The sequence below is a fragment of the Limanda limanda genome, chromosome 1 (assembly GCF_963576545.1).
Source record: "Limanda limanda chromosome 1, fLimLim1.1, whole genome shotgun sequence".
Taxonomy (NCBI): Eukaryota; Metazoa; Chordata; class Actinopteri; order Pleuronectiformes; family Pleuronectidae; genus Limanda; species Limanda limanda.
Genome location: NC_083636.1, coordinates 24,118,838 through 24,143,556, shown reverse-complemented (window position 1 = coordinate 24,143,556; position 24,719 = coordinate 24,118,838). Strand labels below are relative to the sequence as shown.

The following is a 24,719-nucleotide window of genomic DNA, read 5'->3' as shown; positions in this document are numbered from 1 at the left end:
TCATTCTTCTGACGAGTTTTTCTTCCCAAGGGGAATGGCTGAAGTGACATTGCTGGAAAACATGTCTTCACTATTTGTGTGTGTGTGTGTGTGTGTGTGTGTGTGTGTGTGTGTGTGTGTGTGTGTGTGTGTGTGTGTGTGTGTGTGTGTGTGTGGATAAGCCATCTGGTGCTGGGCCAACATGGTACAGTGGATGTAACAGAACCTTTATATTCCACGCCTGCCTGCTGCTTCTTGAGATGGGGATGAGTAGAGGTGTCAGACCAAACATACAAAATAAGCTGAAGTGTGCTGGATGCAGTTTGGTCCCTGCGTTTGTCCTTCAGATCCTCTCTTTGTATGAAAAGAGTGCAGCCTACAAGAAGTTAAAGTAGTAAATAGAATTGTGCATTTGTGTTTTACCCAATGATCCACGACTGAACTGAAAACACAGCAAACACAACAAAGCATGATCTGCCTCTGTGGGATAACTTTGGTCAGAGATCAAAGAGGGAACAGCAGACCTCCTAGTCTGACAGAGCGGACAAAGTCATGAAAACATGACTGATTGGTCTCATTGTGGAACATTCTAGTGTGTTATAATCATGCACTGTGCTGTTGTAGCCATGGATTACATAATTGTCCCCTCCAGGCGGAAGTGTTGATTGAAATTGTGAATGTGCACTTTCACATGAGGCTTCGGACAATTGTAGCTAAAACTGGACCCATTCAGATCTATGAGGTTGTGTGTTATTGACTTTTGCCTTTTTAAGCTTTTGGGGGAATAAACTGTGCAACAGAAAAACTGGGAGATCTGTGAGACACACATACACACACACAAACACACACACACACACACATCGTTGGGATGCAATTGCACAGCGCCTCCAGGCTCAGACGTTAATGCAGATTGATCAGTTCAGAGTAAATTTAGAAAAGGTGCCAGCTGATAGATTACACAACTCTTTCAGATAGTAATTAGAGGAGCTGACTTTGATCCTCATTAAAAAAGGGTAACTGGGGATTGTTAACTATTTAGATTGTTAACTATTTAGTCTTGTTGGTCAAAGGACCATTCTGTGAAATTGGTCATGTCCTGGGACCATTGTCACATGTGACGACCTTACTCTCTAGACTCTGTTGTCTCCACTGTGCATAAAGGAAACATCCCAAACTGATAAATATACGAATAAAAACCTATAGTCTACTTGTGGCAGCAGTGTTTATTCCACAAAACACAACATACAACATACTGATGAATCTAGCTTCTATCAAATGGTAGCTATGAAAAATAATGGTAAAAGAATGGTATCAAATAAAAAATGATAGGCGTATTAAAAAAAAATACGAGAATATCTTTACATGTGTAAATATGTGTTATATCTGTTGCTTGGGATTTGTGACCTGCAAATTTATATTTAATAGAAATCTGAAACTGACCCTGTCTGTTGTTTGGCCTTTGTCTTCAGTGTCTCCTGCAGCGGAGCGGCTGCGCCACATACTGGGGGAAGATGACAACACCCCAACACCCACCATATTCACTGAGATGGACACACTACAGAACGAGGGGGGGGAATTAGAGTGGAAAGAGTCTGCAAGGTACTAGGACACACACAAACATGCAGCCTGAGTGTCAGGGCTTTCATTAGTCAAGGATTTGGGAACACTTTTGATGGGATTTACAGCTATCGAATTCCGATTCCAAACCCCCAATTTCCTCCCCCTGTGTAGGTGGGTGAAGTTTGAGGAGAAGGTGGAGGAGGGAGGTGAAAGATGGAGCAAGCCTCATGTCTCCACACTGACCCTCCACAGCCTGTTTGAGCTCAGGACCTGTCTGCAGACAGGAAGCATTCTGCTGGACCTGGAGGGCTACTCTCTGCCACAGATAGTGGGTGAGTCCCACAGCCTCTCCCCTGGTGTGTCTGTACCTGTAGTAAATAATTACACTGCTCACCCTTATCCAGAACATGTTAGTGAAATTTGAGACTGCACTTCTGTCTTTCATACAACAGAAACTTGAAATGCTAATGCCAAAGGTAAACCGAGAAACTCTGAAGAATTGGGTCCAGTCTTTGACTGGAGTGTTCAATAGCAGCACATCCAGAAGTGTCAAGACTTCAGCCATTTTCAGAATATTGTTGAATTTACGAGGGTATTCCATGGAAATATCAATATTAGATTTGTAGGGAAAGGTTTAAATCATATGAAGTCAAAGACGTTGTTCATGCAAATTCAGCTGTGCCGTAAACTTTGACTCTTTCCAGATGAGATCGTGGATCGACAAATTGCCGACGGTCTCATCCTTCCTGATCTGAAGGAGAAGATCACCTTTGTGTTGCTGAGGAAACACCGTCACCAGACCAAGAAACCAATGCACCGTTCTCTGGCAGACATAGGGAAGTCCTCCAACACTTCTTCGAGTAAGTGTGTGTGTGTGTGTGTGTGTGTGAGTGTGTGTGTGTGTGTGTGTGTGTGTGTGTGTGTGTGAGTGTGTGCAGTGGTGTAGTGGTGTAGTGGGTAGACTCTTTGGCCAGAGTGTGCCACCATGACACAATTTACATTATTTCTCATGGGGCAGTTTCCAAATAATAATGTTACAGTTTGAAAATATTACAAATATTACTATGTACATAACTCTACTGCATTTTACGTAATGGGCAGGTGAAATTTTCAGAGGAAAACAAACATAGACATGACCCTGCCCTGCCTATGTTTGGCTTACTCTGATATTTTTAATCTAACTAACCAATCACGACTCCTAGGAAAAAAAGGCTTGCAGGACACTACTGCACCAGAGGGGCGATTTAGAAGTGGGTATACGCTATGATTATTGAGAAGCAAGTGGTGATACACCATATACCTGCATATACCTTGCATTACACCACTGTGGGTTTCTGTATGTGTGTATTCTGTTTGTACACTTTCTCTACTACCAATCAAAACTTTCAAACCATAACTACATCCTAACGCTTCCTTTATTTTCTGCCATTTTGACCTCTATCTATTTCACCTTTTCCTTGTTAAAATCACATCTGCTGTGGCCATCGTTTCACATCCTCTGCTGCTGCTGCTGCTGCTGCTGCTGCTCTGTCAGGCCGTAGTCCTCAGGTTAATCTGAGTCGTAGCAATATTTCAGTTTCTGGGAACCACCGCTCCACAGAAGACCTACGTCCTCGGCAGTCAGGCAGCCTTGGCCGCTTGCGTGAGTTAAAACACACAACATACAATCATGCACACATGCATGCATCATATCAGGTTTGCACATGTGTTTAAAAAAAAATTAAAATAACAGTTACTTTATGTTAACAAATGTAAAATTTGTGTTTTTATATCTGCATTAGCAATGGCTTAAAAAAGACTGTTCGCTAATAAACATGGATATAAACAATGCACAGTTGAAATCTAAAACTCATTGGCTTTGTGTTTATAAAGAAAGAAATGCACTCACAGCCCATACATTGTGGTTTTATGAGAAATCGTTTGAGTAAACACCAGTTTGTTTACAATAAACACCTCAGGGCAACTTTTCAGAGAAATTTGAGGACAGGACATAAACTTATTATGGCACATTTTTTTCAATAGTTGTTCTTCCTTTACTTTACTTTTTACTTTTAGTCACCCACTGATACACACCTCTTACTTTCTAACCCCCACTGGTCCCTGGCAGCTCCCAGCTACTGCACGATTTCAACACTTTTGATGGCTTTGTGTGTTTATACTCACCATGGACACAATGTGCTGGACATACTGTATTAATTGTGTGTTTACTTAAGAGAATTTGATCCTATTGTGTGATCCTTTGATGGTTTCTTTTGTGAATCTGTCTGGATGAAGGGGATTATGAGAGGATTTTCTGGGCTCTGCAGTATGTTCTCGTTCTCTCTTTCTCTCTGTTCAATTTTATTTGTTCCCAAATCTGCTTTGAGGAGGAAAGGGGGTAAATGGCTCATTAAAATATAATCCACAACTGAAACAATTCAACATGGGAAAGTTGTGGAACACTCTGGGAACACTGGCCGCTAAATTGAATTTATAACCTGTAAACAATTATTTTTTAACATATTTCTGAATAGTTACTGACCAAATATCTCCTTATATCCCTTCATCCTATCTATGATGTGTTGTGTGTTTTAGTATCAAATATAATAATGCTTCATTTACAGATCCTGCCCAGAGCCGAAGCATGAACGACATTTCAGACACACCGAGCACAGACCAGGTAAATGTTGTATTCAACCATTTCATGTCATGTGTTTTTACTAGCTTTTGGATAACAGTGGAGCTTTATATGGAGGACCATACATGACTTAAGTATAAATAAATAAATGTATAAATAAATACAGAAATAAATAAATAAATAAAAAAGGAAATACATAAATTAATACAGAAATAAATAAATAAATACGTTAATAACAACAGAAATGTCTAAATAAATGTCTTAAATATATTTCCACATTTATTTAATCCCTCATTTATGTGTGCTTATGCTAATGAGAAAGGCGGGCCTTACCGCAGTCTCATGCAAGATTGGTCACAGGAGTGTGATGATCCAGCCTTTCTACTTCTGCCTTTCAATGCTGACTGGAGTCCAGTAGCTGTTTGCAGTGTTGAGCCGGTTCACACTTAAAATGAAGTAGTTCAAGTTCAGAGGGTTAGTTCAGGTTATTTTTTATTGGGATGATTAAGGTGTCAGTAATCCTGACTTTGAGCGTCACGTCTCGTGTTCTACTGAGCACAAGGAGAGAGCAGAGAGGAGAAGGAAACACTCCAGCTAGGTACAAACCACCTTCAGCTTCTGCTCTGCCCATGAAGCAGCTGATCTCTGAGCAGATGTGACCAGAGAAACTCGATGTTTTCACTGTTTCCACTGTTCTACAAACAGTGTTGGGAAGGATACTTTCAAAACGTATTCCGTTACAGAATACAGAATACATGCCCAAAAATGTAATCTGTAACGTATTCCATTACATTAACTAATCTGAGTAACGTATTCTGAATACTTGGAATACTTCCGGTTTGTATTGCATTTTTTAAGTGTATGATTGCGGCGTTGTTATAGTCAGTGGAGCAGCAGCAGTTTAAACTCTCTCTCTCTTTGCGCTTGACGCGAGCGTATCGCTCCAGGAAACACACTGAAAAATGATTTGAAACGATATTGATGACATTTTATATGATATAAATGATAAAGTATGCATCCCATAGTTTGTATTCCCCTTCTGGTGTCCTGGAGTTTTAATTTTACCAATTTTACCGATCACATTATTAAATGCCCCCCTCTGCCCATCCACTACAGACACACAAGCAGTCATAAAGATAAAAAGAGAGGGGGGGGCGGAGAATACGTAATTTACCCTCGACACCCGACATTGAACGGAGCAAACAGCGGAGAAGTTCTTGAAGATGGATGACATTAAATTGGGACGCTGTTACAGTTAATGTTGGAGCAACAAGTGACCATATGCTTTTATACTTCTGGATCAACGGGTGATATTATTAGAGCTGCCCGGCGCTTCAGCGTCCGGTGTGAACCCGGCGTGCCTCGCTGGCCTCCTGCAGAGCCATGACAGCAGAGCTCTGGGAGCGCAGGTCGGTCTTCTCTCACCAGGCGCTGGAAGGGCAGCTTGCGGATCAGCAGCTCCGTAGATTTCTGGTAGCGACGGAAGTCTCTCAGAGCTTCGGTCCCGGCCCCGAGCCGGTAGCGGTGAGGCTTCTTCACGCCGCCGGGGGAAGGTGCGCTCTTACGGCAGCCCTGGTCTCCAGCTGCTTCCTGGGGGTTTTGCCGCCGGTGGATTTACGAGAGAGTGAATAAACTCGAGAAGTACCGTCATGTAATCCACTGATTTCAACAATGTAACTGTATTCTGAATACCATCTATTTAATTTGTAACTGTAACGGAATACAGTTACTCATAATTTGTATTCTAAATACGTAACGCCGTTACATGTATTCCGTTACTCCCCAACACTGTCTACAAAGTAACTTAGCGGCTCCTTCGCGGTGATGAGCTCAAGTCTCATTCAATGCTTCTGTCTCTGGGCGAGTGTGTTGCGCTGTGAGGAGCGGAGCCCCGGGGCCATTCTATTTCGTTTCTGTTTTTCTGTACAACCTGCTAGATCTCATTAGAAATATTCTGGTGTTGTAGCAATGATTCATTAAAATCCTGGGTATTTGAATTTCAGGGAGTGGACCTGGAAAGACCTAGTGTTTGACATTTGTAAACCCTGATTAACACTTCAGTGCAAAAATTTGACATAAATTCAACACAATAAAGCTGATGCAGGTGTGATTTACTGTTGCATTTCAACATGAGGAAATTTCAAAATCAAAGCAGCCCTTCTGGCCCTCAGTTTAGGTCAAGCTCCAAAATACTCTGTTCTGCATTTCCCATAATGAAACTTAGTGGAATCTCATGATTGTGGTGTCAAATTCCATTTTTTCAGTGTGTAACATATTACATTTTTTCTCTAGGCGGAAAAATAAGAATTATTGAATAATGAGTAAACTAAACAGGTAACTTAATGTGTAACACCAATGCAGACCCCTTTATCTGTATATCCTACACATTCACTTTAGCTTGGATATATAAGCAGACCCTGCACTCATTATTGATTTGTAAGCAGCTAATCTCCTGTTGCCTGCGGGAGATTGGATTGTGTCAGTTTTGCACACGGATGGCATATATTGAAAAGCACAAGTATTTGTGTGTTTTGTTGCATGCTGCTTGTGTGTTTTATGATGAATTGAGTATTTTTCTATGAGGAGGTATACAGAGAGGTATTTTATCCCTCTAATCCACACACTCAGGCATCTGAGGTGGTCATTTTTTCAATTATATTCTCCCTGTGTGCGTGTTTTTATTCATTACTGTATGTTTGTGTTGGGGCTTCTGTTTCTCTGAACAAAAGAACAGTGGTGAATATAATCTCTGCCTCAGCCATTAGCTTTTCCTTTTGATTTGGGCCAAAGTATGCAATAACTCTAGGTTCTGTATCACTGTATCCTTTGTTATCCAGCAGTAGTAATTTAGTGTGTGTGTGTGTGTGCTTTATTTGCATAAATATCATGAAAAGAACTTCAAAGGGAGTAAGAAATGAACTCATGAGTCTAAAGCTGGCTTCCTCGATCTGACCAATATGACTATACTACTACACTACAGTGAGGTTCATCACATCATATCATGCCACTAAAGGGGTGTGCAACTCTGAGAGTAAACTCCCTGCTGCAGACAGCAGCTACAGTGAGTGGGTGGATTGTTGTTAAATGAGCTGGTTGTGCTGTTTGTGGCACTGAAATGTTTGTTTATGGTTAGGACCAAGAAGTTAGAGAGTGAAAGAGGAACAGTTGGTGAGTTGACTCTGAAAGCAGCATTAAACACAGATTATCAGGAGCTTTTCATTTAAGCCTCCACCACTCCACTGCCACGTGCTTCCTTGGTTAGGAGAAGAAGGGGGCGGGCTGGCCGTAGGAGTGTTGTGTGATTTTTTAAATACAGTTTGCAATTCATTTGGGGAAAACAAGACTGAAGAATCTGTGCCATGGCCACAACAGCAACTCTTTGATGCTTTAGGGAAAAAAAAAACGTGTTTTAGATTCTTTACATTCATTGTGAAGTGAATACAAAATTGTACTTGAACTCTAACTAAAATCGATTTAGACTGTTTTTAACTTTCATTTAATCTCATTTGTGAGATTTTATTTTTCCTTCACCAAAGCTATCAATGTTCTTCCTGATGGGAGCATGAACATTTTAACCACATTTCCATAACGGCTCCTAGTGGGCCTACAGGAAATGTCAGTCTGCTACATCCTCTGGGGACCATGAATAGTAATATAAAATGTAAAGGCAGGTCATCCAATAGATGTTGACTTATGTTAAAGGGACTCTCACCTTTGTTGCATTTTTACACTTTTTTTGGATAAGGTTAAATTGGTATTAATAAGGTAATGACACTCTAAAATGCAAGACAGACCCACCAGGAGTAAAAACAAACAATTATTTCACTCTCATAATATTTAGTGAAAACTTCAACCAATAAAATTCTTCGGACCGAAGGACCTTATTGGCCGACAGACCTGTCTGTTTGCTGCATGGACATGCAGGTTTTCCGCCTGCTTCTTGTGGCGCATTCGGGACCGCGTCATCAAGGCGGTCCTCAACTAGAGGGTTTGTTTTGATTCCACGGCAGACAGTAGCGAGTAGCGACCGTAGCTTACCGGTGCTTCTGAATCCGAATCCATCGTAACTATCCAACCATTTGATATCACCACTGACAACTAAATCAAGATCAAATACCTGATCTTGGAACACATAATGCAGTCAGCTAGGAAAGTTCAGCTTCAGTGCACCGTCCCTCCATCTGTGATTTCAACTTCTCCTGCTACCTTTTTTCGTTTGCTCCTCCAGCTGAAAAACAAGTTCATGAAGAAGATTCCACGCGATGCCGAGGCATCCAACGTCCTGATTGGCGAGGTGGATTTTTTGGACAAGCCCTTTGTCTCCTTTGTTCGTTTGGCTCAAGCTACAACACTAGGAGGCCTCACTGAGGTCCCTGTGCCCACCAGGTGAGTGTCTTTGATGTCTTGTCTTTTCTCTCAAGACAGGGAGACACACTCTCAAAAAGTGTGTGTATCTTTTTGTGGACCATTTTGAGCCTAAAATGTACAACCTACCATTTCTGACCCATTTTTAATGGGCTGTTTCAGGGTGAAGACTTGTTTCTAGGGTTAGAATTAGGTTATGATTAGGAGAAGGGTTGCAAAATTCCGGGAATATTCAAAGTTGGAAACTTTTCATGGGAATTAACGGGAATTAACGGGAATTAACGGGAATATACGGGAATTAACGGGAATTAACGGGAATTAACGGGAATAAACTGGAAATGTTGTGGGTAATTTATACTCACTGTATTTACCTTGTCATATACAGACATAAATTTAAACATTTTGTTGTGTCATAGGCTGATTTGAGCCCTGAGGAAACTTTGGGCACTTGACTATATGCTTCTGCATCTTTGTGTCATTCTTAACATAGGTCTTTGCAAGTATTTGCAAATGTACACAGCCTTTCCTTCTACATTGGATAAGGTGAAATGTCTCCTCATATGAGATAGTGCACGTGGCATTGTTCTGTAGAATAAGATGAGAAAAAAGTTTGTAAAAAAACACTAATGCAATGCCAGAGATATAAATAGTTAGCCAAACAATTGGAATAGTCTGTAAAAATATTTTACAATTGATGGATAAATGAATGGAAATAGGCTAGATGAACAGATGAACAATTCTCAATCAGCATGCTAATAATATTTATAATAATATTTTCTCCAGTAATATCATCGAAACTTACCTGACTAGTCCTGCTCACTACAGCAGGCCTCAATCAGCCCTGCTGTAGTGTGAAGGATGCTGGGAACTATCTGTGCATGTGATGGAAGAATGCACAGTGGAGGGTTGAAATTCAACTTGCAGCGTGTGCTGCATTCCATACATCTTAAAATTGAGTTTTGAATGATGTTTTTAATTGCTCAGCGTCTAATTTGCATAGTTTTTTTTTTGTTTTTTTTAATTCCCAAAATTCCCGAGCTATATATTCCCGTGGAAAGTTTCCGGAAAGTTTCCGGAAATTTACCGGAAACTTTCGCCCCTTTGCAACCCTAATTAGGAGACACAGGAGCATGGGTAACAGGTAGCTTTATATCTATGTCGGTGTTATACTATATGATTATATTATGGTCTATGAAGATATTCTGATGAATGGGTTATTGGAGGTTATTGGAGCAATTTGACTAGTGGACGGTGGGCTATCAGAAAACCCAACGTGCTCACAATTTCCTATCGGTAGGATCTACACGTCCCTTAATAAGAACATCTATTATGCAGCACAGGGTAAGGATTAGGTATTTAGTTTTGATATTTAATGTTCGGGTAAGGGGCTGGGGAAAGCATTATGCTAATGAATGTCCAGATGTACAAATAGTGTGATAGTGTGATAGTGAGTGTGTCTATGTGTGTATGTGTGTGTGTAATTAATCTTTTAACCTTATGTTCTGACAGGTTTCTATTCATCTTGCTGGGTCCTCATGGCAAAACCAAATCTTATAATGAGATCGGCAGAGCTATTGCTACACTCATGGTGGATGACGTAAGTGAACAACACCCACTGACAGACAAAGGCATTTGTAGTTGTGGCTCTGGAGGTAGAGGAAGGTCAGGGGTTCGATTCCCAGGTCTTCCAGTATGGATTTAGGCGTCCTTGGCCAAGGCACAAAATAAAATAGCTGTGCTGTCTACTGTTTGCGCACATAGGATGATTATATCGAAGTACTGTATCAATATGCGTGTGAACGGGTGCATGTGACCAACTCAAAAGTGCTGTGATTGGGACTAGAAACGTGCCAATAGATGCTGTCCACACAATGCACAATTTCTAACAAATGACTTTGATTTTATTTCTTTATTTCATACCAGCTGTTCAGTGATGTTGCCTACAAGGCAAGGGACCGTGATGACCTTATTGCAGGTGTTGACGAGTTTCTGGATGAGGTGATTGTCCTCCCTCCAGGGGAATGGGATCCAAAAATTCGCATTGAACCTCCAAAGAAGGTTCCATCGGCTGAAATGAGGCACGTACATTGACGTAACACATGTCGACTAGAACCCAGGCTGCTCCAGCCTCTTTGTTTTATTTAAAGGTTTTATGTTCTCTATAGTTTTGGAGCCAAGGTAAGCAAATAAAAATTAGTCCGTTATTTTTTCCTGTCTAACCCAGTTATTTCTGTCTTGTCATTTGACTTGACATAGAGTGAGGCTATAGTCATTTGATAAAATTAAACTTAATTAGTTAAATAACCTTAATTATTGTCATGTTTTACTTGATCTACAACACTTACAGGTTGAATAATAGAGTCCATATAGCTGAACCCTGGGGGATTCCACATGGTTCCACCACAAAATTTGAACCAACAGAAGACTTTACCAAATAATACAACACATTTTCCCAATTTGTTGAGAAAGCATTTAATAGTTAATATAATAATAGATAATATCACAGGTTAGGCAGAACCAGAACTATTGATTAACCTGCAGCAGTTTTCGGAGTAATGTAATTAAACACCTTTATCAGCATATTCTCTGGGCTTTGGTCTGAAGCTGGATGGGAAAAATAGCCTTTTATCATCAAAAATTGGCTGGATTGAATATAAAACAGTTCTCTCAATTCTCTTTGTCCCAGGAAGTCAGTGCTGAACCTGAACGAACTGGGTCAGGTGAACGGCTCAGCAGGTGGAGCAGCTGGAGGAGAAGATGAAGAGATGCCTGCTCCGCATGAGCTCGGAGAGGAGCTGAAATTCACTGGGAGGTGGGAGAGGGCTGAAGATGACTATTTCATGTACGATGTCATTAGATCTAGTCATGTCCAGGTTTTTAACTACACCCTCCAACTTGTTTGGATAGGTTTTGCGGTGGATTGTGGCTGGACATTAAAAGGAAGGCCCCATGGCTTTGCAGTGATATCTATGATGGCTTCCATATTCAGTCCATCTCTGCTGTGCTCTTCATCTACCTTGGCTGCATCACAAATGCCATCACCTTTGGAGGCCTGCTGGGGGAGGCTACAGACAACTACCAGGTTATCATAATCCAGTCCATCCAGGATTTAACAGGCTTTCTCTAAAATATAATTCATCTTAACATGAAAAAGAGCCCACATTTGGTAGTTTTACCAAAAATTGGAATTCACAAAGACTGGTTGAATTTCGGATGAGTGTTGCAAGCATAACATTGGAGGGACTGTTACCCAACTTAAACAATCCAACGTAACTCTGAAATCCTCCAGCCTGTGTTTTACGTCTTACAGTTTTCTGACAGATTAACTCTCTGCCTGTCGCCTCTCTTTCTCTCAGGGTGTGATGGAGAGTTTCCTTGGCACTGCCTTGGCTGGAACTGTCTTTTGTGTGTTTGGTGGACAACCTCTTATCATCCTCAGTTCAACAGGACCCATTCTCATCTTTGAAAAGCTGCTTTATGAATTCAGCAAGTAAGATGCACACATAACATGAACAGATGAATACAATTACAGTGAGAAAGGATCTCTTTTTAACATGTCACACTTTGCAGGAGTAACGGTATAGACTACATGGAGCTGCGTCTCTGGATCGGCCTTCACTCGTGTCTGCAGTGTTTTGTGCTGGTCATCTCAGACGCCAGCTACATCATCAAGTACATGACCCGCTTCACAGAGGAGGGTTTCTCCAGCCTCATCTCCTTCATATTCATCTCTGACGCCATTAAGAAGATGGTGGGTAACGTGGACCGACACACTGGCACAACTGCATAACACAGGAGGGACACAGATGCACAGCACAACAATCAAAATCCATTTTTACATTATGTAAGGTTAAAAACACAAACTGTCTTTTTCACAGGTAGGAGCCTTTAAGTATTATCCAATTAACCGTGGCTTCAAGCCGGACTATGTAACAGCCTACAAATGTGAATGCATCGCTCCAGACCAGGGTGAGTCTGCAAACTGCTTTTTGTTTTCTTTTGTTTTCTGAACGTTATATATATTCAACAATATAATTTTAGTGAGCTTCTCACCTAAAATGTTCACAATGACCAAAAGACTGCCTGAATGACTGATTTCACCAATAAAATATTAAGAGATAACAAATGTTGTCTTGTTCACTTCAGGGAATAGTTCAACCTCTCAGTATTTGGGATTTTTGATCTGAGAAGATGAATAACAGTTTGGTGTGTGTTTTGAAAGATTGGAATCAGGATGGAGTAGATGCAACTGGCCAAGCTTTGTCCCGAGGTTAAAAACATACATGTACAAACACCTAAATGCTCTCCGATGAAGGATTTTTAGGTTGATTGTTTAATCAGTCCACAAAGTATGTGGATTTATAGGAAGTGGTGTTTCTATTTACATCCATACTATTTCTTAGGAAACAATACGAGTATTTACCAGTCAGATAGTTTGTTGTTCATTCGGAAATAACTACTTCATCTACCGTTACCACTTAGGTAACAAATAGTTGGTGTCACATTTCTGTTACTGGACAGACCAAACAAACAAAATACGTGAAATAGAATTGGCCTATGACTGTTTTGGGCACAGAGCCAAGGGCAGCTGTTTCACTCTGCTTCCTTTGTGCAAAGATAGATATTCAATATAACAATAACAATCATAACATTGAGAGCTACAGCATTTGTTAATTTATCAACATAATTAATGTCACCCTTGTGATATATTGACATGGAAACATTTGATCGGCATGTCAACATAATGATTCATCATGGAAACAGATTTAAGAGGAAACGTGATTCCTACTCTGTGATGATTTGCGGGTCTTGTCTTTTGTCTCTTGCCTCACTTTGGGATGCTGCCTGAAAAAGTGAGTGTGCATGTGTCGACCCAACTACTGTGCATGCTGAGAAAAGTAGTGATGGGGCTGGGATATATTATTGTAGTCTGATATTCAGAATGTAAAAAATACCATCACCACTATTACCGAAAGGAAAGTTTTACCCATCATCTTGCTCATGATTTAATTGTTTTTTTCTTCATCTTTTCAAGCATCTGTGCTGGGATTTAATTTTTCAGCTCCACTCGGAGATGATAACATGACTCTGCTGGTAAGTGAACTTTGACAACACTGATGAATCTTTCCTATTCATATCTGTGAGCTGTATGTCCAGATGAAAATGATCTGTTGAATAAATGTTGCAGCTCAAGTTTGACCCATAGAAGGAAATCGCTCCTGACCAGCCCGACACTCTCAGTAACAAAGAAGCATTTGGTCCTATTTTTATTTCCTATGATTAAAAGGCATTTATCAGCTTTCTAATTTGGTAAATAATTACTCCCTGCTGATATGTAATAAATCAATCTACCAATGAAATTTATTAGCAAAGCCCATGTTCACAAACCTCAGAGTGAGGATCCCTCTCCCAGGACGGAGAATGTGCAATAGTTGCCACGTGTAACTGAGAACATCAGAAATATAACAGTATTTACAACATTGATAAGTGGAAACAGTTTGTAACATAATGGGAAAGTGTGTCCATGTTTAAAGTATTTATACATAACAAAATGTCTGATAGAGATGAAGGGAGCAGCAATGACAAATTAATTGAGGAGTGATTGTCAGTAATGGTAGAATATGTGAGTAGGCATATTGTATGTCAAGCAGTCTTGTTGTAATCATAGTCCATGATCTGTTGCCAACACGATCTATGATTTGCCATCACAATCTCTGATTCGCGATCCACTATCATGATTCACGATGTGGCCACACACAGTGATCCTGGATCTGCAAAAAATAAAAATGAGGACTCCTGGGAGGAGGTCAAGTCAGTAACACATTGATGTATTGATGAGACATTAATGTGATGAAGAGGAAGAGGAAGAAAGAGAAGCTCCCTGTGTCATGTCTCCCTGGACATTCTAGACCTATAGCAGCATAACTAAGAGCAGGTCTAAAACAAGCCTGGACTGGCTGGCTCTAACTATAAGCGCCTTGAGACTTTAGGGACGACATGCAAGCCTGAATTTTCGGAGCGCAGTGCTCTAGTGTGGTGATATGGTGATATGAGCTCTTTTAGGTATAATGGTGTCATATTATTAAGGGCCTTATAGGTGAGGAGGACATTTTTTAAATCTATTCTTAATGTAACGGAAAGACCAGTCTAGTAAAATGAGCTAAAGAACCTGTTAGCAACCTTGTGTAGGATAGGGAGAGAAACACGCATTGCAAACTTTTTTATTTATTTAAATGATGGTCTTATAGTGTTTTATGGATTATTGATAGGCTATAATATCTGAGACATGTTCAAGTGTCCCAAGACTGGGCAATATTAGAGAAATAAAACTCTTGTTATGGAACCTTTCTATTACATACTGCACTTGAGACCTGTGAGGCAAATTGGGATTTGTGTTGTGATTAGTAAAATTAGCACAAAAAAATCAGAAGCCATGATCAGTTTATTCATTTTCGCATCATATTTTATGCATAAGCTTTTTGTTCAACATTTTACCTAAGTTAACAACCCCTATGAATAAACCCTATTATATATGAAAAATGGTGCTGCTGTGATAACAAATGTTGGATCAGGTTACAGCTGCGCACAAAGCTGTGACCTGTGATCACATGAATGTGATTCACTGCGATCACAGGGCCACTGTTAGGCCCCATTTGTCCCCTTTAAGATTTTGCACGCTCTCGTCCTCGGACAGTGTCAGTGAAGAAGCTTCATGATTCATTGAGTGTTATCCTCAGATTGTATTTATGAAATGCTCGATATTTTTTATTTTTCAGTCATTGTTATAGAGCCTTGTGGGTCTCAGTTCTTCTGCTCTGTATTTTATCTTCTTCCGTTATCGCTGCTCTTTTGTCTCTCTTGTGTCTGCCTCTTCTCCTCTCTTCCTCCTCCACCTCCCTTGTCTTGTCTTTTCTCTGTAGTTTAACTTGACTGGCCAGGACTGGAGTCAGCTGAGTAAGAAAGAGTGCGTCAAGTATGGCGGCACTCTGGTGGGGAACTCCTGTAAGTATGTTCCTGACCTGGCCCTCATGTCCTTCATCCTCTTCTTCGGAACCTATTCCTTGACCGTTTCTCTTAAGAAGTTCAAGTTCAGCCGCTACTTCCCGACAAAGGTGAGACAGCCTCGCACTTCACAGTTTTAAGCAGAACATGTTCGAAGGCTTCCTGCTGTTAGAGGCTCTCCCCTCCTTCGAAGTTAACCTGCATGTGAAGCATGGATTATTGTAATGGTGAGATATTCATAAGAGCATGAAATTCTCTATTGACTCGTCACAAGAGACCAAACCAACTCTAAACTCCCAACTGTTTAACAGCTCAGAACACATCAGGTATGTTGTTTACTCTTCTAGTTAAAATTCAAATATTTTGCTTTTCCTAGTTTTGAGGACCACTCAAAGTACAAGTTTACACTAAATGCCATTCACCCATTCACAAGGCAAGAGCAAGTCAGGTAGTGTTGAGTGAGGGACTCACACATTGTTGGTTTGGTCTTTACGTGGGCTTTGGTCACAGCAGGAAAAATAGAAAAAACTGCAAGCATTATTCCTTCAAGCTTCTGAGAATATTCATGAAATATTAGGAGCTGTCATCACTTCATTCCACCTGGTGACCTTTGCAACCTCCATAGCTGTACTAGAGTGTCCTCTCCCATGCTCTCTCCCTCCTCTGCCCCTCCTGAATGTGCTCCAGCTCCGTACCCTGATCAGTGACTTTGCCATCATCCTTTCTATTCTGGTCTTCTGCGGGTTGGACAGCCTGCTGGAGCTGGACACCCCCAAGCTGCACGTGCCCACTGACATCAAGGTCGGCTCTTCCCTAAATACCTCTTTCTCCTTTGTTATCTTTTCTTTCTCACCACTTGCATGTATTTCTTTCCTCAGGGATGTGTTTTTTGTACATTTAACATAGTTCATTGTTTTTTATGTGGATTTATAAATGTGAAGATTCGTTTACAGAGTTCGTCTTCTCTTCTCTTCTCTCTTGTCTTCATTTCCACCATGTACACACACTTTCCATGTGTTTTCCCACCTCACTGTCATTCTTCACGTATTTGTTCGTCCATTTTCTTTGTCTTGGTGTGTGTGTCTGTGTAGCTGAGGAAGTTAATCAGTGATTTTGCCATCTTCATGTCAATCATGTCCTTTGTGGGTCTGGACATGTTGATTGGGTTAGACACTCCCAAACTAATCGTTCCAACTGAGTTCAAGGTATTTGATTTCTCACCTTATTATGTGCAGAAATATATATTTGTCATATTGCTTTTGTGTAGATGTTTTCTTTTGTGTGCATGCAAGCAGTTGTGGAAAGTAAAGTAGAGGTACACATTCAATGAGTATTTGTATTTACTGCTACTTTTGACTTCAATAATGTATTTTTGACTTCATTCCATTTTACTGATGAAAACAGTTAGTGGTAATGTTTAAGAGTAAGATTTTGAATTGAAGAAACATATAATGAATTCATAATATACTTTTCATCAACCAGTAGTTTTTTATATTTTTCACCTTTTCCAAAATAAGAGTTTCATGCTTCAGAGGTCTACAACTTGCCAAGAGCCAAACATGAGGAGTTATCCAACATTTCACAAAAAGCATGAAAACAACAAAGAATAATCAAAATAACATAAACATTTCAAGTAAAAGATTTTTTGGCTCTCCCATAAATCATCCGAGGACCCCTCAGATTTATACTGGGACCCTTTGGAGGGACCAGACCCCAGGTTGAAAACCACAGGTCTTGACTGAATAGAAAGTCTATTAAGCAGCTCCATCTGGAGCAGCTACAACAGTAAAATGCTGCTGTCACATTAATAACTCAGGATTAATGATGTGACAAAGAGTCAGTCAGAAGGCATTAACTGCAGAATGAATGCAAGGTCCTATTTATTGATAGGACCTTTGTCCTTTTTAATGAAGTGGAATACTGAATGACTAGTAAATGCAGTGCAGTTATTTTACATAGCTAAATTGGTACTTTAAGTAAATGATCTGAATATCACCTCCACCACTACATGTTATTATATTTTAGATTTATTACTAATGTAATAGCAATGAGATTTTTTTTATCTAAAGTTAAATCATATATACATTTTTCTTTATCATGCAGCCGACACGTCCTGAGCGTGGCTGGTTGGTGATGCCGTTTGGAAAGAACCCCTGGTGGTGGTATGTGGCCAGCTTCGTTCCCGCCCTCCTCGTCACAATCCTCATCTTCATGGACCAACAGATTAGCGCCGTCATCGTAAATCGCAAGGAAAACAAACTGAAGGTCTGCATTCTATAAACTCAACATTCCAGACATGTTGTTTCATTTCCAAAAAATGAAGCTTACTTACTTGCGTAATTGTGTCTTAATAAGCTTTACTGCAGCAAGTCAAAGTTAATGTAAGTTAACGTTGATTATTCAGCGGCGTTGCTAAAAAATATAAAGCAAAGAAATCCAGGGTGTTGCTGGGATCTTGGGCTCCCTTTCAACTCCTGTCTACACATTTGGGTCGAAGATGGTTTTGTTAAAGAAGGAAGACCCCTTTGTGTAATTTACAATACTACTAATTATAAACGTTATCTGTGTAGCACCTTTCCATACAGCACAAGATAAATGAAAAGCAAGTAGGTAATTTAAGTGTTTAGTGTTCCAGAGATAGAAAGCCGTTTGAGAGATCACCCAAAGACATTTGAAGGGATAGAAATACGTGCTGGAGAAAAATAACAGAACAGACATAAATAATGATTCAATCAATCAATCACAGTTTATTTACATAGCCTGTTTTTACAAATCAACGTGGGGTGTTACTATGATGAGAAAAAAACTACCAAAAAACAAGGATGCTCATAAATGCAGTCCATCAACAAAATAACAATATTTTAAATAAGATAATTAACTTTGAATGCAGAGTTTGTTGGTTTGCCTTTCACTGTGCCTAGATGGGATCATTAAATACTTTCAGTGCCCTAAAAGTTCATTGTATAGAAAACAATACTATTTAAATAGCTACATTTGTCAGAAGAATCAAAGAGAAATAATTTTATTCCTGAAATCATTCAACCCTACTCTCATGGCTTGATCTGAATGATTTTTCACTTTCTGTTATTGTGTCTGACTGCAGAAAGGTTGTGGCTACCACTTGGACCTGTTCTGGGTGGGGGTACTGATGGCTGTGTGCTCCTTCATGGGTCTGCCCTGGTACGTAGCAGCTACAGTCATCTCCATCGCCCACATCGACTCTCTGAAGATGGAGAGCGAGTCGAGCGCCCCCGGAGAGCAGCCACAGTTCCTGGGAGTCCGGTAGGATGATTCTGACACTGGTGTTTTGCTTCCTGTGTCACATTTAATGGTGTCCACTTCTTTCTAAGTAAGAAAGTAAATTTAGTCAGTGGAGTTTGAGTTAAAACTGTAAATACACGTGTGAATCTTTCATATTGAGTATAACGTTGCTTTATTTCTAGGGAGCAGAGATTGACAGGTATCCTGGTGTTTGTAATGACCGGACTCTCCATCTTCCTCGCTCCGGTCCTCCAGGTCAGTTCGCACATGAGTCTCAGGATGTTGCTTTTTACCCCCCAAAATCATTTACCAGGTATTTTAATAATGTGTTTTTCTGCTTTAATCCAGTACATCCCCATGCCAGTCCTGTATGGAGTGTTCCTCTACATGGGAGTTGCCTCACTGAGTGGTATCCAGGTAGACTGAAGATTATCACATACATGACCCACGTACTATTTTACTCCAATACAACACAATACTGCAAATCAGAAAAACATTCACTATCAATCTGCTCATTATTTTCTTGTTAATTGGTGTGTCTATAAAATGTCAGAAAAGTGTGACGGATGCTCCTCACAACATGATAATGATCAGTCTGAAAAAATAACAAATTAAAACTTATTGGAGAACCGCTGGAAAACTAAAACCTGATTATTGAAATAGTTGATAAATAATTAACTAAAGAATGACCATTCTGACTAGTCCCTGCAGTTACAAACCTGTGAGTGCATGTGAGCATGTTCTGTATCTGTCTGTTTCAGTTCTGGGAGCGTATCAAGCTGTATCTCATGCCAGCCAAACACCAGCCAGACTTCTCCTTCCTGCGTCACGTCCCTCTGAGACGCGTCCATCTTTTCACCCTGGTCCAGATCATCTGTCTGGCTGTCCTCTGGACCCTCAAGTCCACGTTCCTTGCCATCATCTTCCCCGTGATGGTCAGTGTGTAACTCAAATATAAAGTTGTCTGAAGTTGAAATGTTATGAAAACACATTATTGTAGAAGGTGGTATGTTATGTTAGCCTTCTTTAATTATAGACTGTGGTTGATGATAATAACAAACTTTAGCCATAAAGCACTTTTTCAAAACATGATTACAAATTTAAGAAAAAAAAAAATTAAATGAATAGAACAAATTAATTAATTAAAATAACAAACCTCTCAGGTCAAATCAAGAAATGCTTTAGTTTGATGTTTTAAGAAGAGACTTAAAGTCATTTTCTAATCACTAGATGTTTCCAGGAAAGAGAGTGATTAGATAGAAGAGAGGAAACTGATGGAGTGTTTTCCCTTTTTCCATCGTGTGAAGATTCTGGGTCTGATGGTTGTACGGAAGCTGCTGGATCTGATGTTCTCGCAGCATGACTTGGCCTGGTTGGACGACATCCTGCCAGACAAGGACAAGAAGAAGAAGGAGGATGAGAAGAAGAATAAGAAAGAGAAGAAGGCGGCAGAGCCAGAGAGCGACGAGGAGGTGAGGAAAATGTTGTCAAACATGGAATCAAACACGACACACACACAAACAGATGTGGTGTCAGCTACTGTAATCTCCTGAGCTGGCGAGTGCGCGTCTGTTTTCTTGGTATTTACTGTGTTTTTAAATGTGTGTCACTCCATCTTTTGTATCTTTCCTGAGTTTTTTTTTCTCCAACTAATACTGTATGTTTCTCCTTTCTGTCCCACAGTGTTGCTGAAAAGGCACTGTACAACACTTACTACAACCTTTTTGTCTGTCTGTTTTCCTACACTTTAGACTTCAAACTCTTAGCACCTCAGTGTCCCTTCATGTCCTTGTTGTTTGGTGTGAGGACAGTGCTGATGTCCGAGACAAGGCTGGTGCTGTTCTATATAATTGTAACAGTCGAATAAAAAACATGTGAAGTCCAAAACTAACAATGTGTCGAGTCTTGGTCACATCAGAGCGTGGCACAATGGAATGAATATTCCTGAAACATTTAGCTCAAGGGGCTTGATGACTTCACAGGAAGTGAGTGAGACACTAGAGGGGTTATTGTAAATTGAAATAAGGGGTTAATATAGAAAAGGATTAACAAAAACATATATGGTCAGCAGAGCGGATTCATAATAGGTTTGGGGGGTTGGGGATGAAAGATGCTATTCCTTTAAAAACATCTGTTAGTTCATGTTTTGTAGAAGTCACATCTTAACACTTACAAAAAGCAGTCTATGTTAAAAGTGCAGCAAATCCATAGTAGAATCGTGCTGAAAAGTAGTCTAGATATGTTATTTAACTATAATGTAAATTTTACTGAAACATATGTTGAGTAAATACTAGTTAATTTTATATGGTTAATATTTATTAAATTAGGTACAAATGTAGACTGAGTAAAATGTATGAGTACAGTGTGAGTACATTTTATGTCTAATGATGAAAATTGCCAGAATACTCTACTTGAGTATTCTTCTGCATTGTTTGCATTGTAGTTTATCCTCTAAGGTCATACTAAGAAAACTGGACTCACAGTGTCAATGTCGTCCTAGATTTATGATTCTCTGGCTTCCTGCTGCATTATAGATTTTTGCTGTCAAAATAGTCGATGCTGTTTGTAAATCTTTAAAAACACCTCCCATATATAGTTTTGTAAATATAGTATTTGTAAGGAAGAAAATACACTGATTTTCTAAAACAGAAACTCATTGGAGGAAATAAATAGATTGTGTGGAAGAGGACCCGCTGATATTGTAGATATTAAAGGGCTCATTCCAATAATATTGTATTATACCATAGACTCTGAATTAAGATCGACAACGTATCCCTTATTTGCACGGGTGACATCATTTGGCGCCAAACTCTGAGAAGTATAGCTCTCTACGGTCTCGCTGATACACAAGCTCAGCCACTTGCAACTCAGTCTCAGCTGTCAATCAGAACCGTTTTTTATAACATATGTGAATAAAAACAAACATACAAGAACTTACTGTACATAAGTCAGTGTGGTAAGAATGATCTTAAGTAAAAACATTATGGGAATTTATGATCTATACTACAGCCAGCCACCAGGAAGTGGTCAAGACCCTTTGGCTTCATCCATCTTACAGGATCCTCCCGAATCATACACACTAAAACTTTGATAGTTTTGGGAAATTGGTGAAGCTCTATCACACATATTTTGATGGCAAAAATATAGAATTCATCTGTCCTTTTCCTTTAAGAGCCCAGTTTGTCCTGCATGTCCACTTCCTCTCTCTGTCACTTAGCCCAACAGCTCTGTTCCCCCTCCAGTGAAGATTCCCATGGAGCCCATAGAGCCATACACAGAGCCAGACCCCACCCATGTTAACCCCCAACCCAACCCAAAACCAGACAACTGATTGTGAGTACACCAACCCCTCTCCTCCACTTTGTTATGTCTTGTCTAGTGGGCTTTTACTGTTGCTAGTGACTGTGGGTGAAATATCTGGTAATGCAATACTTGAATCAAATGTACTTGAGGTAACATCACAGGTAGCCACTGTAAAAAAAATAGACACTTGTTTCTTTGACAATTCATGTGAAGCTGGTGCAAAATTTTAGCAATCTCTTTTCTAATTATTTTGTTCATCTTGATTATCTCTGTGTATGTTTTTGTATATGTTGAACTGTACATGTGTGTGTGAATGCGTGTTTTGTGCACTTGTTCTCTCTATGTGTGTGTGTGTGTGTGTGTATGTGTTTGTGTTTGTTTCCTTACAGGAGGAGAACCCTTACTCGACAGTCACATATGATCAAAATGAACTAGACCACAGGTACTGTGTGCTGAAACTGCACGTGCCCTACAGTGATCTGTTTCACACACCTGACTCAACAAACACTGGCTGGGATCCCAGCCCTGTCACCTCCAGGCAGCCAAACACACAAACTAAAGTTACAACATAGAAACAACACTCTCTGTTCACTTGTCGGCTGTTGCATCTCTTGGATTTATGTGTATGTTGGATGACTATTTTAGACATTTTATTTTTAAACATAGACTATTTTGGTTGCGTACATTGTTTTTGACATGCATAGACAGTACCATGTACAGTGACGTGATTGAGAAGTTGTACATACTGGTGGTCAGAGGTTTTTAAAGCACAACTCTGCAGGATCCCCCTTAGACAAAACCAAGACCATCCCCACTCTTCTTTGTCTACAGGAGGTAAAATGTTAACAATGAAGATAAGACCATCCTATATTAATCCGACAATGGGGAACTTTGCCATTTTAGTCATACACATGCAATACCTATACAAGTAAGGAAATGTAAAGAATATGACAAATCTAAATGGATAATATAGTGTAGAACTGAATATATAGAGTGTTAGAATATTTGCAGTGAAAGTTTCTTTAGAGTTAAGCTTTAAGTTAAAACTTTTACAAACTGCCACTATTTAAGGTATGCCAAATTAGATATTATTAAATCCAGTTACCCATTTCCACTGGATCCTGTTCTGCAGCTATAAGGAGCCTCTTTTTCCTATGAATCCTATCAGATTTATGATCATTTGTTTTCAATGGGCACCAGACATAATATAACCAAATTGTGTAATGCAAAGTGAATCTACAAACATGTGTCCAACTGTGATATGACTGTAAGGAAAAATAAACACTTTGGACACACATTAAGCCACACAGGCGCAAGGGCTGTAAAGTACCTTAGTGCCTCTGTTAGCTTACAGTGTTCAGCACATTGCATCAAGTGAATTCCTGTTGTGTTAGCATGTGTCCATCCCCTTTAACTGTATCCAGTTTCTGCCTCACCTCTCTAAATCTACGCCCCCTTGGGAGGGACGCCTTGCAGCTTGAAAACCTCTGCTCAATGTCTATCATTTCATCTCTAGTAGTCCCCTGCTTTTCATGTATCTGAATCATTGTACATCCTGGCATATCTACATTGATTATTGTATCCAAATTGCCTCAATCGCTTTTGTATTTTGATCTGGATGATCACTGTGACCTGCCACTGATGTTAACAGTTCATTAAGATTTCATTTAATTTCCTTTCTAATTTCAGGCTTGCATAGCTGTCTCATTACCTCTACTCTTTGTATAAATAATATTGTGAGAAGTTAGAATGAGTTATCATTTCCAAGTTAGAGGTGTTAGAACTGCAGCAGGATGCTGTGCACATTCTTCATGATAGTGATGGTAGATGAATCGTCTTAACCACATTTCTCGAATGGAAAAAAATCTGTCCATCCCAGTCACCAGGCTATTTGGTCCAATACAACAGTCCTGTAACAAATCCTCCTTCAAGATGATTCCAATGTTAAGTTTCTGTTGAAGCTGTTTACTCAAGCATTCCAGAAGATGTAGTCAGTGCTGCTAATGAAATGCATTGTTGCAATGCTGGGAGATGTTTCGAGTGTGATGTCCATCCCCTTTAAATCAATGAGTGTGTACAAGGGTTTTCACCATGACGGGATTTTTGGTTGTTTCTTTTGAAAATACCAATTTCACTTTTTAAATTGGCTCCTGCGCTTTTCTAGATATAGCGTACCTTATTTCATGCAGTGTGAAAAGGCACATTGATTCAGTCAGAGGGCTCTCGGGCGTCATGTTGCATTTTACATTTCCTGTGTGCGTTCAGGTGTTGGCATGCCACAGTGTTCTCACTACAAAGTAACTGCTCGAAGCTGTCAAAACAGTACAATGCTATTGCTTTCCTTTTTGGCAGAAAGTTGCAATGTGTGAAAAGTGTTCATTTCCATTGGTTTGATGCATGTCAGCCAACTGTGTTCTAAACACAAATGCATTCGCTGAAATCCAAAAGGATAAGTTCAAGGCTGTCATCTGATATTTGAGATTTCATTTATCCAAATCAGTCAATTTAAGTGTGTATCACCCTTCAGTGGAAGGTTCCCACACCCACACAAGGGCTCAGTGTCTTGCCCAAGGAGAATTCGGAACGTGGAATTGGGGAAACTGGGAACGAGCCACCGACCTTCTGGTTAGTG

General features: G+C 39.9%; 1 protein-coding gene across 1 annotated transcript in view; it reads left to right on the top strand.

Annotated features, from left to right (window-relative positions):
* The window catches only part of slc4a5b (solute carrier family 4 member 5b), a 29,631-nt gene that overhangs the window by 3,139 nt on the left and 1,773 nt on the right, over nucleotides 1-24,719 (top strand). The window contains exons 3-25 of the mRNA XM_061070717.1: nucleotides 1,449-1,578; nucleotides 1,711-1,871; nucleotides 2,244-2,399; nucleotides 3,074-3,181; nucleotides 4,143-4,198; nucleotides 8,385-8,542; nucleotides 10,031-10,118; nucleotides 10,445-10,599; nucleotides 11,208-11,333; nucleotides 11,429-11,603; nucleotides 11,878-12,011; nucleotides 12,092-12,272; nucleotides 12,400-12,490; nucleotides 13,557-13,615; nucleotides 15,442-15,633; nucleotides 16,615-16,728; nucleotides 17,627-17,788; nucleotides 18,627-18,805; nucleotides 18,967-19,039; nucleotides 19,133-19,201; nucleotides 19,546-19,719; nucleotides 20,092-20,256; nucleotides 22,477-22,529. Coding sequence (XP_060926700.1) covers nucleotides 1,449-1,578; nucleotides 1,711-1,871; nucleotides 2,244-2,399; nucleotides 3,074-3,181; nucleotides 4,143-4,198; nucleotides 8,385-8,542; nucleotides 10,031-10,118; nucleotides 10,445-10,599; nucleotides 11,208-11,333; nucleotides 11,429-11,603; nucleotides 11,878-12,011; nucleotides 12,092-12,272; nucleotides 12,400-12,490; nucleotides 13,557-13,615; nucleotides 15,442-15,633; nucleotides 16,615-16,728; nucleotides 17,627-17,788; nucleotides 18,627-18,805; nucleotides 18,967-19,039; nucleotides 19,133-19,201; nucleotides 19,546-19,719; nucleotides 20,092-20,256; nucleotides 22,477-22,529 — 2,959 coding nt within the window. The remainder of the gene's footprint in view (nucleotides 1-1,448; nucleotides 1,579-1,710; nucleotides 1,872-2,243; nucleotides 2,400-3,073; nucleotides 3,182-4,142; nucleotides 4,199-8,384; nucleotides 8,543-10,030; nucleotides 10,119-10,444; nucleotides 10,600-11,207; nucleotides 11,334-11,428; nucleotides 11,604-11,877; nucleotides 12,012-12,091; nucleotides 12,273-12,399; nucleotides 12,491-13,556; nucleotides 13,616-15,441; nucleotides 15,634-16,614; nucleotides 16,729-17,626; nucleotides 17,789-18,626; nucleotides 18,806-18,966; nucleotides 19,040-19,132; nucleotides 19,202-19,545; nucleotides 19,720-20,091; nucleotides 20,257-22,476; nucleotides 22,530-24,719) is intronic.